This window comes from Aythya ferina, assembly GCF_964211825.1.
Source record: "Aythya ferina genome assembly, chromosome: 1".
Lineage (NCBI taxonomy): Eukaryota > Metazoa > Chordata > Aves > Anseriformes > Anatidae > Aythya > Aythya ferina.
The window spans coordinates 19,393,168-19,410,697 of NC_140296.1; the positions used below are offsets into that span (position 1 = coordinate 19,393,168).

General features: G+C 37.9%; 1 protein-coding gene across 3 annotated transcripts in view; it reads right to left on the minus strand.

Annotated features, from left to right (window-relative positions):
- MICU2 (mitochondrial calcium uptake 2) overlaps positions 1-17,530 on the minus strand; it is a 151,186-nt gene that overhangs the window by 10,367 nt on the left and 123,289 nt on the right. For all 3 annotated transcript variants that reach the window (XM_084503706.1, XM_084503708.1, XM_084503707.1), the window contains 2 exons: positions 15,078-15,140; positions 5,107-5,204 (listed from right to left, as the gene is read on the minus strand). In XM_084503706.1, coding sequence (XP_084359832.1) covers positions 5,107-5,204; positions 15,078-15,140 — 161 coding nt within the window. The remainder of the gene's footprint in view (positions 1-5,106; positions 5,205-15,077; positions 15,141-17,530) is intronic.

Sequence of the window (17,530 nt, forward strand, 5' to 3'; positions counted from 1 at the left end):
AAGGATGCTGATCTTAGATGTGCTCTTCAACTCAAGAATAACTACACTGGAAATACTCTTACACTGCAGTAGCTTGAAAATAAGAGCAAGTCCTGTTTCTAAATAATGAAAAGGTAAATCATAAATTTTTAAGATGAGGAAAAGGCTGGGAACAGACAGTACTTTCTTTATGACAGGCTGTTTTATCCACACTCTCTGAAACACCCACATTGAAGGCCAATGGCCAAATTTGTTATCGTGTTGCAACAGCATCCAGAAACCTTATCAGCATTTAGCCCACATTCTGTAACGTGGATCTATAGAAAGAGGGAGTCTCTCAAGACTTTGGCAACTCAGCCTTAACAGAAGTGAAAATGTAATAAAAGTGGGGAGACCTCAAGAATGCAGCTATTCTCCCTCCAACCTGAGATGTTACAATGAAGTACTGGCTTCCTTATGGCACACAAAGTAGTGGAATGAAAAGCGTAAGGAAAGGTTAGGGAAAGTTTTCCTTCCTATACCTCTGAATCTGAGTTGAAAGTCTGTACAGAGCTTCAGTTCTCTAACACAGAACCGACCAGTGCTTGTGGCACTGCTTTGTAGGATTGAAACTTGACAACAAAGATAGAGGTGAGTACGCCACCCCAGCATCTATACTCTGCTTTGGCTCCTCTTCAGACACTGGAGTCCTGTTGGAGACTTGATAACCCTCTCTGCAATAAAGGACTGCTACAAGCAGCTGCAAGGTTGCCTTTTTTGCAAATACACATTTTCCAGAACAGAATATGGGAAATCTAATAAGGGCTTGACCATTAACCTTCACAGAATATTTAAATACACACTTGTAAATTCAGCTTTGCAAGAGGTAAGACAGTTAATCAATCTCACCATTTTCAGAGTTACAGGCAAGACACCCTTTGATTTAGTGTTCTCGGTGTTTCCAAATCAAACATAACAAAACTACTCACTTTCATTTAGAAGCACTCTGTAGAAGCTAATCAAGCAATTTGTTTGATAAGTATGTAGGAATGGAAGAAACAGATTCTTCTCAGCTTTATTACTAAATATTTTGGAAATGTTCAGATTCAGCTGTGATAGGAATATACAACCAGAAAGCCAGATTTTGTTCTAATCTCTTCCCCTTTCTCACCGTCTGATTCTAGTTGTATGACATGTAATCTCTACGTGGATTAGGGGCCTATAGCTATACATATACACATAGATACAAGCACAGGTACCGAGACAAATAAAGAGACAATGATAATTGTATTTTTTGTTAAAGCACTTCCAAATCCATAGATGAAAATCATTGGAATGTGCACACTATCACCACAGCAAAAGCTCCACTGGTTGATGATGCTACTTGCAAGATTCTGTCTCTATGCATTGGCACAAACAAATTCCAGCCCTAGCAGTGTGGTTCAGTCTAGATCATTCTGTTTTTTTAAATGAAGGGTTTCAAATGAAATGTACAAAGGAATTTCAAAGCACTGAAAGAAAGAGAAACAGGACAGGTGAGGGAAAGGCATGTTCTCTGCATGGTTGTACAAACAGTGACTTTTGGGCTACAGAACAAAGTAAAGAAGAAACAATGATTAAAGAACATTTCTAGTGCAAAATTCTGTTATTTGATGAGCAACAAATCAGGTAAGAAAATGACATGAGGTGGATTTAAAACATTAATTTTCCTTATATGACTTTGATAATTATTTAACTGTACTGAAAAGCAGTTTTTCAAAATCCTCTCCAAAAAAAGAACCAAAAATCAAAAAACCTACCCCACCCCCAAGCCCTGATTAGAACAATTTTGAATAATCTTTCCATACTCTCTCCTCTTTTTCTTTTCTTCCTTAAAGGAGATTGTGAGAGATTTAAGCTTGCTTGGGGACAGATTACAGGAAAAAATCATAGCAGTCATAAACTATTTAGGGAGTGAATTACTGTCTCCTCTTTTATTTGGGATTAGACATACTTAAATAAGATGAGTAGGGGACTTTTTCAGAAAAAAAAAGAACAAAAACAAAACACAGTGGCTGTCAAGAAGAAATACTTGCTAGACCTAGAAAAAGTAAATAATTTTCTTCTCAAAATAAAAAACAATACATACAATATAGCTGGAATTTAAAGGACAAGTGAAACATTTTTGAAAGGAAAAGATTGAAAATTATTTCTGTCTCAAAACCCCACTATGACTGTGCTCTGTACAATAGCGAGAAAAGAGCTTGACTGGTATCACAAAGTATGTAAGCAAAGATTACTTTTTTACTTCCGCGCTCATAGCAGCCCAAGAAAAGTTGAAAAATGATCTGATATTATTTCATGGTCTCATTATGTCCAGTATAAAAGGAGTTTGAGGACTGTCCTTGGGTGTATCCCCTAACTATGATTTCCAAAGAATCATGTACCAGCTGGATGTAGAAGGCATTGTAGATGAGATGTAGAAGGCATTGTTAACCATTTTCTCCCTCTATAATCAATGTGCCTCCTGTATTTGGGGCTTTGACATGGAAGGCACAAGAGCTGGCTTGCTTCACTGCCTGAAGATGCAGACAGTTTCCATTTTCTTTGTGCCATTTGAGTACAAAGAAAGAAGAACAAGGCAAATTAACTACACTGATATATTGGCTGTCGCTGTCCAACATTTTTTAAATGTTTGAACTGTGGGCTGAAAGGGTTGGACATCTTGGTGAAAGTGTAGATACAGATGGTTGCACACTTACAAAAGGATTTATTTTTTAAGTCAGCCAAACTGAATAGAGAGCGTGAGGAATATACACGTAAGTAATGAGGTGAGAACACTACTCTCAGCTTTCTGAATTACTGTGTAAGTACAGTGAAATTTTACAAAGAGAGCATTCCTGCTTTTTTTTTTTTGCTTTTTATTTCCACCCAAATTTCAAACCTGTGTGACTCTACAGCTCTGCAATGTCTGTGTATTTAACTAATGTGACAAGTTTTAGTGTGTCCTAATCAAATCTAATCACCCCTACTTTCTACTAGGTACTGCACTGATCAATGGAAAAGCTTTCTAGGCAAGAACTTGGAAAATGATAAAAGCATTTACCATCGTTATTTTCTGCTTTTGACAATGATCTATGTCTGTACAGCTCATCAGTCATCTCTTGTAAAAACAGTGTGGCACTTTGATCAAACAGCCAACAATAGCTTCCCGCGTAAGGTAAAATGTTATGAGAGGCCATCAGATAGAAATCACTTTTTCTCTGAACAATAGGAACCTAGAAAAGATGTGCTTGATTTACTTGCAAATAAAATCATGTGAAAAGTGATATCTTCACACAGGTTAAAAAGACACTGATCCTTTTATTCACCTTTCTGTGTGTTAAACAAACTTCACTGTCATGTTGCAACTGAGATGGAGTGTCTATGCAGTGATAAAGAGGCACATTCCAACTCTATGAAAAAATAACTGCCACTGTTGAAAAATTACCTGCATTAAACCTTACACTTATCCCACAGATTTTAAGAGCAAGATGTGGGAGTTTGATTTTGATTACAGGCCTCTATCTGTGTGGTAGGCAAAGGTCTTTAACCTACACGTTCTGAATGTACTAGGTACATAGTTTTATCAATGTAATGCCTCAGTGGGTCAGTGTAGGATTTTATCTAAAACCTGAGGCATTTCAGTTTACACTGTATATGCAAACACAACCTTTTACTGGTGCTCTCATCCTTTTGTTTCATTGAGAGGCTCTATGGTATTTATAGAGAAGGGAGCTGTAGGCATCTTGAACTTATTTTACTAAGATTCCTATGGAGTTGAGGCCTTCAAAAGAGAAAGGCTATTTATTTAAAGGCTGGTATGTGCCTGAGCCAGTGGAGTGGAACACTCTTTAGAGTTAGGAAAATTGTCACTCTTCCTTTTTCGCTCCGGTTTTCCCCAAACATTTATTGATTGCAAGAATATCATTTTTAGGAGGGATGATAAGGATTCCCCTGATTTTGAACAAAAATTCAAATCAACATTTATCACAGTTTATGTTCACAGTCTGTAAATGTCCAATTATTTTTGCAGAAAAGATAATACTAATGTAGATAATGTTCGCTTGATGTTTTGTTCAAGATGTGTGTCCAGATTCACAGAGGTATTTAGTCATTTAACTTGTATTTATCTCAAAGTGTGTATTTGGATTCTGGGCCCAAGTTCACATAGCAAGATGTGTCTTGAATTCATATTAAAAATAGCAATTGATCTCCCAAGTAACAAAGAGTTTTCACCAGTTGAGTTGTGATGCTGTGTAAGTGGTGGTCATCATTACTGATCAAAATAAACACTGGAAGAAGGATCTCCTTCAATTATGACGCTAACAGCTGATACCCAGAGGCATTTTCTAGTTGGAACCAACTACAGCAGAACTTTGTTCTCTGATGCAGACAAGTATTACAGCGTCTTTCTGACATGTGCATGGTGCATGAACTGTATGATTTCCTACTCCAGTCTTAAAACTTTCTCTGCAAAGCTTACAGTGAAATAGACTTGCATACAATGCTCCTTCCAGCACTAATGGACACTTGATATGCCACTGAAGTTTCAATCTGATGTTCTGTTTACCATCTGCCTTAATTCTGAGCTCTGATGTGTCACAAAGTACCTATCTGCATTATCCCCTTGCAAAAGTAGTTCAAAGGATGAGAAAAAAAGCGAAAGTTTCAACAAAAGTTGGAATTTGAAGCAAGCAGATAAATTGCCTGTATCGTTCCATGACAGCTGTAATGGGGTGGGGAACATCTCAACTCGGTAAAGTGTAATTGATTAGCAGACACTTTTTTGGTGATGTGATCAAAAAGAAGTAAAATACAGATGAATCATACTGTCTTACACTATGCCATTGCAGAGCTGCCTAGAATGGTAGTCTCAACCCGAATGGCCTCCAGCCCCACTGCTGCTTTTGAGTACATCATGGTATTCAATTTCTCCTGCAGAGAGTTGATTCAAGGAGCTAAACCAGAAATTCAATCATGCAAAATCACAAATAGTCTCCTGATTGATTACCCGCTTAACTTTCTGATCCAGCTCAGTGTGGGGTCAGATTAATGCCGGTGTTGGTGCAAAGTAAAGGGGTAGGAACAGGACTGGTTGCTGTTAGGTTGGCCTAGTTGAAAAAATACCTGAAAAACTCAGAATAGCGAAGTTTTTCCTTTCCTTCTTTTCCAAAGAAACGTACCAACAAGATGGTATTAACATCACAGCTTTCCAGTTCTGCTCCCTATAAAATAATAAAAAAAAAGTATGATTATTGCTATCTATTCACAATGAATCTGGAAATATTTATTTGAACTAGAATTTCACAAGAGATGCTTGTAATTGAATTACTGTTCCCAAAGCTATCACACAAGAATCTCAAAGCTGAATAATTCTTTAACATTAATTGGTAACACTGTGTAGATGCACTACTTCTAAATATTCTGTATGAAAGCTGAGTACAATTTACAACCACCTTTGGTGTATTTTATTATTAGAACTGAGAATGTTGCTAGTTAAATCTTTAAAAGGCCTTATGCTTAGGTGAATAGGGGCTTTAAATAAAGTTAACATCTCTGTAAAAAAAGTTTTTAGGCATTTCTAATTTGTTACAGTCATCTAAAAACTATAAATAAAACTAGAAAAATACAAACTTTCACAGTATTCTATTATTATATGGTCTTAGAAGGCTTCTTGCCAATCTTCAGTGTTCTTCATTTTTTCTACATTTTCTAAACGTGATGAAGAGATTTCTGCAGAAAAAGGATGCACATTTTTTCAACTCAACAGCATCTTTAACAAGCCTAAAACCACACATAATGCTGGATTTCTGCTCTATTCTTCTTTCAGCACTAGCATACTGGCATTTCTTTGAACGCAACAAAACACTAAGCAACATGAAGAGAGATTTTTTTTTTAAGTCCAGAGGGATTTCAACAAACTATTCTTATGACATCTAAATAGCCTCTGTGTCTTTTATCTGGTTGAAGAGGTAAGATGAAAGACAAGAGTCTATTCATAAGATTTAATACTAATGGTTATTTAGCTTTCAGCATCATCAATAACAAGTCCCATTAGCCCACTGCGTGTTTCATGCTTACTGCATATGTGACACAGTTATTTCATAGTTAAGAGGTAACATTCCTCATTTCGACTGCAAGCCACAATTCACTAAATGTCAGTGATACAAACTAAGTGTGAGGGAACACAGAAAAAAAAACTTTTCAAGCCATATGCAAACTGCACTTACTGAACTTTATCATTTAACTGCAGGCAAAGAATATTTCAGTATCCATAAGGTCCATCCTTCTAAACTTTAATCACTTCAGATTACTGATCAGAAGACTGAAGCATAAATGTTCACATAGGCTCTCTTGAAAGTCAAAAGTCAACCTTTTGTGTATGCTTGTTTGCATGTCAAACCCTAACTATTAATGACAATGTAAAGTTTTCTAAGAAGAATCAGAGAAGAATCAATGTATTTCTCACTGCAGGGAGACTCTAATCTGCTTTTTGTGCATTTTTCTTATTTGTACAAAGAACACTTGAAAAATGCAAGGAATACATTTGCTGATGTAATTTTAAAAACTAAACTATCACATAATTTAATGCTTCCAATTTAATGACTCCATATTAAAATCAGTGTTGTGTTTTAAATGAGCTGAAAAACAATGTTTAAAATAACATTTTAAAAAGTAAAACTTGAACAGAAAAAGATTTTTCTTCTATTTGGCCTTTCTAGATACAAACTAGAAGAAGACATACAAACAATAGCTATCTCATCTTATCTAAGATGACAAAGCCTATCCCTGGATTTATAACAAATATGCACCTACTTGTTGGCTACCCTCTTTATCAGTTTAAATTCCAAAGTGGAATTGGCAGATGTCCAAACACTCTGTTAGTGAGAGCTCAATGTATTTTAAAACCAGAAACCAGTACATTTCTTTAAAACAGAATATGCAATACGAGACCAGAGAGGCTACAGCTTAAGGGTAAAATTTCAAAAAATTGCTTTTACTAGAGTTAATGCTATTAAATTAAAGTACATGTTAGTACATAATTCCTTTTTGTCCACAGAATCATTAGGAGCTTTTGCTACTGAAATCTATAAATTAGTATGAACATGACAAATCTTTGTTAGAAGATAATGAGAGCTCTATTAATATTTCCAACACCTCACCCTCCTGAGCTTAGGTAGAACAACAACTTACATTTGGAATGTCTCTTGGCAATCAGAATGAGATGATAACCTAATCTTGCAGCTGTAAAAAGGATCAGACTTTCAGTAGCTTTCGGTCATAGAACCACTATCTAAACTGAGTGAAAGTTTGTATTCCGCTGTGTCTGGTGGCTTCAGCCCTTAGAAGGTGAACTACAGCAACTTCTGGGGCTGTGTGCTTTACAGAAAGCTGAGGCACAGAGAGGAGAAGGGATGGTGGTGTTCTGACTCACATCTTGATGCGAGCATGGAATGGGGCAGGGACGTGTCTCAACTGGGGAGTTCAGACATGTTCCTGGGTCCACTGATTCAGACAGAGAATCCTGAAGACCAAGCTCTGGTGCCACTCAAGTCTTTATTTTCTAATGAACACACATGTACATATTACAAACATGAGCCTATGTCCTTAGAGTAATTTTAACACCTTGTGTTAAAATTACAAAAGTACCACTAAATGATGAATTATGCAACTATTCCTTGTTAAATGAAATCAGACAACATGATCAGATATTTCCTTTTAATGTTACATAGACTGTTAACATAGAAACCTGATGCTGCAAACACTGAGTCACGGGAACAGACCTACCTAATCCTGTACCTCCCCACTGAGCTTTTGACATTTAGGACCTGATACTGCAGCAAGCAGCAACAAGTGCCACTGAGAAATGTATCACATAGTGAGACAGGATTTTCATAATAATGTACCTAACTGATTTTCAAAACTCATCTGAAATGTTAATAGACTTACTGTCTTTGGATTCTCACTACCTTTCATCGCAGAATTTGCTTGAGGCATGACTGGAAAGTATTCATCATGATTAAAATCTATAATATGTTCCTTGTTCTTTTACTTGCTTCCTGGGAGATGGCATTTTCTTTACAATATATTGCTTTAATAGAAAATGTAAAATAATACATAGTTTTTATTTTTTTTCTTTTGGTTAAGATAGATGGATAGATGGTGAGTAGATGTATGAAGAATGGAGGTAGTACTGAAAGTAGGGTCAAGGAGAACAATACATTAATTTCTATCTGCTAGGGATGACACAGATCTTTCTGAGGTTAAGACTAAATCCTTGCAATTTTTTTTGAGAGTGCATTTCTCTGAAATGTTACTTGTTTTTCATCTGCCAGGTCAGTTAATTCTTCATGGCAGGCTTCTATCCCTGGAGGTCATCTAGTCTTCATTCTAGGCAGCTTCCCCTCAAACATGACTCAAGACCATCAAGGTTTTTGTCATTCTGAGAGTCTACAAACTGTTGGGATATATATCCTGCAACTCTACAGTTATAAGAACTATAACTCAGTTGTGGGAAGTAGTTTTTAAAGATGCATCCATTATGATTAATCCTACCATGTTCAGCCAGCCAGAAAAGTTGTAAACAGGCAAGCTAGTGAGACTGGGAGATCCAGATCTCCAAAAGCAGCCGTTTTTTTGGCAAAGCCCAGCCAGCCCAGCCAGGGCTCCAGAGTGAACAACATGTAATTTTAGAATGAATCAGCTTTAACCATGTAAATCCGTATTAAAGTTATGAATGTTTTGCAAGGCACTTTCTCACTGGGTAGGATTCGAGAAACACCAGGTCTGGTACAGACAGGCTAAGCTGTGCATTTTTTTTTCCTACTCAAGGTATAACAGACAGTATCTGATAAGAAATCCCAAGGAGCATTTTGTAAACAACAAACAATTTATATATAGCATTTGACAAGATTGAGCACTCCTACTGCCTGGGTGTTAGCTGCTCTTTAATGACAGATGATGCTATGGAGTGGCTATGCTGTACCATAATGGCTTGACCTAGGAGGAAAATGTAACTTTATGAGTGTCCCAGAATCATAGAATGGCTTGGGTTGGTAGGGACCTTAAAGATCATCTAACTTCAACCCCCCCTGCCATAGGCAGGGACACTTCCCACTAGATCAGGTTGGCCAAGGCCCCATCCAGCCTGGCCTTCAATACTTCCAGGGATGGGGCATCCACAGCTTCTCTGGGCAACCTGTTCCAGTGTCTCACTAACCTCACAGTGAAGAATTTCTACCTAATGTCTAATCTAAATATCCTCTTTTAGTTTAAGACTATCCCCCTTTGTCCTATTCTTTATCTACTCAAGTAAAGGGTCTCTCTCCAACGTTTTTATAAGACCCCTTTAAGTATTGAAAGGCCACAACAAGGTCTCCCAGAAGCCTTCTCTTTTCCAGACTTAACGTTCCCAGCTCTCTCACCCTTTCTTCACAGGAGAGGTGCTCCAGCCCCCTGACCATCTTTGCAGCCCTCCTCTGGAGCCACTCCAACAGCCCCACACCCTTCTGGTGCTGGGGGCCCCAGCCCTGGACGCAGCACTCCAGGTGGGGCCTCACCAGGGCAGAGCAGAGGGGCTCAATCCCCTCCCTCCACCTGCTGCCCACCCCTCTGTTGGTGCAGCCCAGGACGCAGTTGGCCTCTGGGCTGCAGGCACGCACTGCTGGCTTTTGTTGAGCTGTTCATCCACCAGATCCCCCAGGTTATTCTCTGCAGGGCTGCTCCCAATGAGTTCTTCTCCCAGTCTGTGCTCCTGTCTGGGATTGCCCTGGCCCAGGTGCAGCACCTTGCACTTGGACTTGTTGAACCTCATTAGGTTCACGTGGACCTACTTCTCCAGCCTGTCCAGGTCCCTTTGGATGGCCTCTCTTCCTTCTTTGGTACCAACCACACCACTCAGCTTGGTGTCATCTGAAAACTTGCTGAGGGTGCACTCAATCCCATCGTCTACGTCATTGATGAAGACATTGAAAAGTGCCAGTCCCAAGACAGACCCCTGAGGAACACCACTTGTCACTGGTTCTCTGCTTGCAGCACCCCACCCCAAGGCCTGCCTCTGTTCCTGAGGAAGTATGGAATAAAAAAGCTTTCCAGCTGGAGAGGATAAAGCTAATCTGGGAGCAGACACTGTGGGGACACTTTGTGACAAAAGTAGGAGTAGGTTCCAACTCAAGTTGTTGCCAGCATGGTGAGAGGGACCCAACCTTGCTGAATCAGGCCTGGCAGGTGCAGTGGTGGCAGTGGGGGGAAGCAGCTTTGGTGTAAATTCCTCGCAGGAATTCAGGCCCTGCCTCCCTGTCATACCACGCTTTAAAAATATTAATTTCCATAAAAAGTAGAGAATTCATAATGAGGACCCCCCTCAGGAGGTATTAAGATCTGTGAAGCACGCTCTTTTGATTAATGTTAATTTGGCCTCTGAGGCAAAGCACGTGCGCTCCCAGCACGCCTGAAGCTCCCTGCTGTCTGTGCTGAAACAGATCCAGAGCTTGTCACCAACATCCCCACCCCGCTGTCCCAACCAGGTGTTCCACATTCGGGCCCCAAGTGCCAGTTGTCACAAAATGCCAACTAATCCTAATTACATGCAGCTTTTCCAGTTTGTTCCAATTAATTTTATAAGCAAATGCACTATGTAGTCATAAGAGCAGAGCAACCTTATTACCAAATTCTTACAACTTCTGATTCTAGGACTGCAGCTCTTATAGCTGTCAGGCCAGAGCCTGTGTCCTCCCTGGCTTGTGAGGAGCCCACATTGCTATCTAGCATCTCAAGCTCTGTAATTGAAAGGGCTTCAGATGAGGTTACACAGCAGAGACTAAAGGAGAAATGGAAAGCAGTGCTGCTGTGACCACAGCAGACTTCCAGATGAATTCCTCGTGGGAGAGACTTTCACTGTCCAGTCCCATGGTAATGTACTTGCACAACAGGTGTCTAGAAAGATGGCAGAAAGGATGTTTATTCATCTCTCTTGAGGCTATACTGTCATCAAATCATGTGGAAAAATAAAATAATTTCCTTGCCCGTGAGCAACCCAGCAGCTTTTTAATAGCTGAATATTTTGATGCTGTACTGCTTGGATCTTTATGGGATTTACCTTCCTGGACAAGTTCCTTTAAAACATGCAGGATCAGAGCAACAATCCTCATTTTAATGTATCCAGAAGCTGTTCAACAGAATTCGGTGTTAATTGGCTGATACAAAACATGTACGTGTATGTTGGAGAAGGCAGTCCAAGAAGAAATGTGCATTGAAAAGAAATGAAAGGTGGCAAGATTTATGATGCACTCTTTTGGGAGGGACAATAATTTTAGTCTTGGGCCACATCCTTGGAAAATTTCATATGCTGCACAGGTATGTGGTACCCCTGTTACAGAGTATTACTGCACTAGAAGACCATGGCTGTTAATCACCTTCTTCCTCCCTTTGGTTTAGTCAATCTTTAGTTATTCTGAGCCCAGGGCTTTGCAGACTTTGAAGCTATGGACAGAAAACTTTAAATTAATTAGAAATTCTAAGGAGTGGATGGACAAGTTATGATGGCCCATTCAGTCTCTGGGGCTGAGGAGATGCATTGCAATGTTGCAATGCCTGAAGGTCAGAAGTGGTGATAAATGTGTGAATGACTAATGTCATTCAGCTCTCTTAGGACTAAAAAAAAAGGGGGAAAAAAAAGAGAAGTAGACAGGCTAAAACAAGTGATACACAATATATAGGAAAATATCCATTTGTGGGTCTAAAATCATACCATTTAAAAGAGATTAATAGCTGTGTCCCTAAGTACTAGTTAAATGTTTAAAAAAATGTATGGAAATGAGATACTTTGTATAAAAATGTGTTCACGCTGGAATTCAGAAGCATGCATTTAATCATTTGGGAATTCAACAATGCAGGTAATTCAATTTTAAGAACTATAGAAGACTCTGTATTGCCATTCCTTTTCTAACAATAGCTAAAATTAATTTCTAAGTTTAGCCATTACACAAAGCATATTAAATTAGAGGTATTGAAACTGCTTGATAACTCATTAATCTAAATTGAAGGGCCCAAGAGCACAGTCCCTCTTCCAGACCACTGGGCTGTATAGCAGATATCTGCAAACATTAGCACTGTTTTCCCTACCAGAATGTTAACGCACGTAACACAATTAGAACTTAGTTTTCAAGGAACTCTGGGCACCAACACAAAGAAGCAACTAGTGCCTTTAACTGTACAACATGTTTTTCAAAATATACCAAACTCTTCTAGCTCATGTGCTTCCCTATAACACTCTGCAATATTCCTCTCCCATTTCAAGAAGCAAGGTCAGATGCTCAGCTGGATGTCTTACATGAAAGAGAATGGTTGCGCTAAGAAGTGAGATGCAGCAGTGCCTTTGGCCTATGGGGAAGATGGGCCAGGTAAGACAGTCACTGCCCCTGTTGACTTCTCCAGCCTACTGATCACCAGACTGATGGTTCTGTAAGTGTACCAGCATCTTTCCTTCACCATGTGCATGCCTATGCTACGAACAAATCAGTTTGCATGCCCTGCAAAAGTCAACAAGCAGATTCTTGAACAACTGGATTGGCTAAGGCTGGGCAGATTTTTTTTTCTTCCAGCATTGATTTTAACATTGGAAAAAGTAAATCCTTCAACTGAAATGTGCTTATTTAGATAACCAAGTCCACTGCAATTCCAGTCAAGGGCCATTCATAACTGGTAAAATTCTGAATTTTAGAGTTGTATTCAAATTCTCAGTAAAGGAAACAGAGATGCAAGGACCTAAGAGCACAGCTGCTTTTTCTTTTCCTAACACACTATGAGTATCGAGTGGTATCTCTAAACAGTAAATGACTGACTGGGACCTTTGCCTACATGGTGGACAGAGAAAATACCTGATATGTATATCTGGTGGTTAAATGAAGCTGTAGACCACAATTTAAATCTGATTTTCATAAATCAGTAACATTTTTTTTCCATCTGGTATCAGATCCTGGAATTGATTTCAAATAGTAGCAAACCTGTATGCAAATTGTGAAAGTATGGAAATAAAGAATTATCTGAAACACCAAACTTCTGTTGAAATATCCCGGCTTTCAAAAAACACTGACAATTTAAAATACATGTTTTTATGCTTTACCTGCTTTGCTTGAAAGTAATACTGACTGCCATAATTCTCAGAAATAAAGGGTAAATATGTATAATCACAGAATCCTTCCAGTTGGAGAAGACCTCTAAGATAAGCTAGATCAACCTTTAACCTAGTACTAAAGTTCATCACTAAATCATGCTACTAAGTTCTAAATCTACATGTTTCTTGAAAAATTCCAGGAATGGTGACTCAACCACTTCCCTGGGCAATGCTGCACAACCCTTTTAGTAAATAAATTTCTGCTAGTATAGTCACATTCACAGCTTATAAGCACATTATGTTATGAGAGACAAAAGACAGGATAGAAAAATCAAAAGAAAAATTGTAACAGAATAGTTAGTCAAGATAGCTGTACTATGCAAATATATTTAATCCATCTTTTGAATAGGCTAAAAGTCCACTTACAATTTGCTAAGAAACATACATTCAATGGATGTTTTTCAATGGAGAATTCTTAAAATAAAATTTGAAGCATGACTAAATAGACAGTCAGGCTCAGGTATTTAATTAGCCCCCACTAAGCTCACGTGTTTATAGCTAAGTCTGTCCAACAGTATCAAAGTTTCTCTAGACGTTTTATACTATAGCTGTGCATTCATGCAGAATAAAGATCCTTCACTGTCATGGCAGTTAAATCTCAATTGAAATTGGCTTTGAGAAGTAGACAACCCTATTAAAGCTAGCTATTTTAACCTTGTGACTGATGAAATGATTCAAAAAAGAAGGTTGATACTCATTTAAATAATTTTCAGCTGAACTCTGCATGCATATTGACCAATACCTTCATGGAACAGAAACAATTTTTGTTTATGCCTAGTAAATATTAAAGGTGTTACCAATACTGTCACTTCCATTTTTCCCTGGATTGGTGAAAAAGTAAACACAAGCCAGACCTACTCTCTGTAAAAAAATGCTGACGCATGACAGGTTTGTAAAGCAGATCCCTGTATGATTTTCTTATCAAATGCTTCCAACATTAGCCATTGCTGCCCTATTCCCAACTATCCATTTTCAGTTTAAGACAGAAAGCAAGTCTGTGGAGAGAAAAACACTTCATCTACGCCATCCAATTTAAGCAAGAAGTAGTGCTGCTGATGCAAGCAGCACCTTATAGCAATAGATGCAGATAATCCATCTCTACTCTTCCTCTCCTTTGCCCCAGTTCATCAGCTTATCCTGAAGTGTTTTCAGAATGCTGTGAACTTCCCCCTCTGTTTTCAGTCTCATTCAATCTCATCCAGGTAACAGAGTATGTCTCTGTGCTGAACAGAGACTGAAGAAAAGATGGCAGCTGGCAAAGACTCCACTCAGGAAAAAAGGTAGGTTATACTGTCAGGATTAAGGGAAAAACAGACAGAATTGATCAGGAATTTACCTGCTCTTTTGACTAACGATACATATTTGCTATGTCCGAATGGTCTGAAATCCAGTGAAACTTCTAACCTGGCTGGAACACTGCATTCTAAAATTGGTTCTTCTTCTGGTCTGGATTTAAGCCATTTTTTTTTGGAAGTGGACCTATCTAAAGTGATCCTTGCCTTTGTCATCTTAATGAGACCAACTACATTTCAAACCAACTCAAATCAAGGTGATATTACTGCATTAGCAGCATTTAGGTAAGTTTAAGGCATCAATTTTTATTTGCAAAGTCATCTTTTCCTAGGTGGCAATTCAAAGGTTTTTCTGTCTTTTTCTGAAGTGTGGAAGAGTTACTTTGAAACAGTAGAAGAGTTACTTTGAAACCAAATAGTGGAGTGACTACACAGCAGTAAAACATATTAATTGCATACATTTCAACAGGACATTCAGAAATGAAAATCATTTTGCTTTCCCAGTTAGAAAGTAAAGTTGACAAATCATGAACTTATATGTAATTAAAACAATAACACTTACCTAAAAATAAAAAAGTTCACAGGGAATATGACAATAGCTTTGTAAAGAAAAATGTGTCTCTATTTCATACCTGAAATACTGTTTCATCTCCAGCTGTTTTTAAATCATCTTCCTTCCCAATGATTCTCTGCAGCTGTATTCGTTTAGACATTACAAAACACAGGAAAATTACACATTAGATCTTACAAGAGCTTTCTTTTTTTTCAGAAACTTCTATTAATTTCACCATTTATTAATTATAAACTCAGTAACGCTTTTGCAAGGTTCTTTGGTCATGACAAGGTATTTGCATACTTAAGGATATTTTGCTATACAAACACACTTTTTCCCAGGAAAGTCTGATCTATTGTGGTTAAAATAGCCAAGCAGCACATCTGAATCTCTCTCTTGCAACCCAACAATTACTCTGTTTTTAGAAGAGATGCTTTTGCACCAGAAGCTTAGTATTCACTCCGTAAGATCTCGAAACTCAGGGATACAAAATCAAGGGTCACTTGGGGAATATAAATTATTCTGTGATTTTCATGCTGTCCTCCTACACATTTCTGTGTAGTTCTGCTATGGACAAGTTCTTCTAGACAAGAAAAACATGCCTGTTCAAATGAGGTACTATACAATTATCAAAAAAGAATAATTCAATTAAATAAGCAACCATGTTTTCAGAACTGGAATGAAGCAGAATGTGGTCTGAGTTTCCACTCCACCCCACAAATGAAATGAATTTTGAATGAGTTGGCCAATACAATCTTTAGAAGTACTGAAATGACTCACACTTGAGAACATACTTTCACTGTCTGAAGTAGAGCTTTCAGGTAATATAGGAAATACATTAATTTGCTGATTATTAAAAGCATCTAAACTGTATCTTGGCTGCAAGCTTTCCTTATGACTTTATTTTAGCCTGGAAGGACAACACGACCAAAGAATGAGTGATTTATCATAGCATAGGGTATACCTACCTTTCATAGACATTTGCACGAATCCTCAAAAGGACAGCAAAAATGAAAGAAGAAGGGACTTATTAAAAGTTAGGTGTAGATACAGACTTACACTGAGTACTCTGGATTTAGAGTCTTTAGGAAAGATGGTTTTAAAGCTAGGGTTTTTGACACTGCTGGCTTGTTTCTCAAACATTTCTGAGCTATTCCTCACTATTCCTCCCCATTAAAACTGGGAAAAAAATCCATGATCAAATTAGCATGGTCATTATGTTGTGAGCTTTTCAAATCTCTTCTTAGGGCTTTGTATATATATTTTTTTCATTTTTTTCTTTTTGGCTATGTTTTTAGAGAAGCAATATGGGCTTGTAAGTAGTGGGTAGAAAAAACTGTACTGTTTCTGTTGCCACAGGCTTTTGTATGGCCTTCAAATTTTGACTAATTCACCTGTTTTTGGTTTTTTTTTTTTCCTTTCTTTTTTTCTCTCTTTCTTGTGATAGCCTCAGTTTGAGTTTTGAGTTTTCTATTATTATTTTTAGAAAAGTATGACTTTTCTAAATATGAGACAGGTCAACAGTACCAGTTTCTCCAAGTTTCTCCAAATTCTTTTTATTTTTGATCACTTACAAAAACGACTGGCCAGTACAGTAAGTGCATTATGAATTTCTTGATAGCAAAATAGCAATATAGACCTCTGGATAAAAATACATCTGCTCCTCCATATTCTGACAAATTTCATTTTCTTCTTACATGAAAAGTGGGTAATACTTTCCAAATGAGAGAAAATAGGATTTTTCCTGTTGGGTTTTATTTATAAAGGACTCTCAGAAGATCTGCAAAGAATACTAAGGAACACAGACTTGAAGTATAATTTTTCTTTCAAATATTCTGGAAGATCTTGTTTATTGTTTTCTTAGACTGCAAATCCTTATGTTGCTTGAAACCATACTTTGGGAAAAAATGATGAGAATTTCCAGTAGTTTGCAGATTTTTTCCAGCACAGTGCATCAACTGCTCACAGAGGGATACAAATTCTGCCCTCAAGCAATGGCCTGTAGTACTGAACTTCTCCATGTAACATTTATCTGCATTTAATATTTATATCTGTTCGTCACAGTGAGATACTAATGGCAAATTCAAAGAGAATGAGGCCTATTATGCATAATGGATGCCTCTCTACTAAAGGCCTACAAAGAAGTAGTATTTTCTGAAGAAGATGAGCTGACTGAAAGGATATATCCAACTCCAAAAAAAATGTGACTTTGCATCTACCAGTTGTTGAAGAGAGATCAGTGCTTGTAGATGTTATAACACTGCACAGGTGGTCTATACCAAACCACCACAACTGCTGGACAGTGCTTGTTCATTCAGTCTTAGATAAGCCTCTACAAGCTTTTTTTTTTTTTTTTTTTTTTTTTTTTTTGTGGTATCTGCTGTTTTGAATTACTGTTTAAAGGCTGTCTATTAAATCTGAATCACATAGCTCCTCTATGTACCATTGGAGTTACCTTACCTCCATTTCCAACAGTATGGAGCTGTTGTTAATTTTACTTAAAAATCTTTCATCAGGACAGTCAGGGAAATT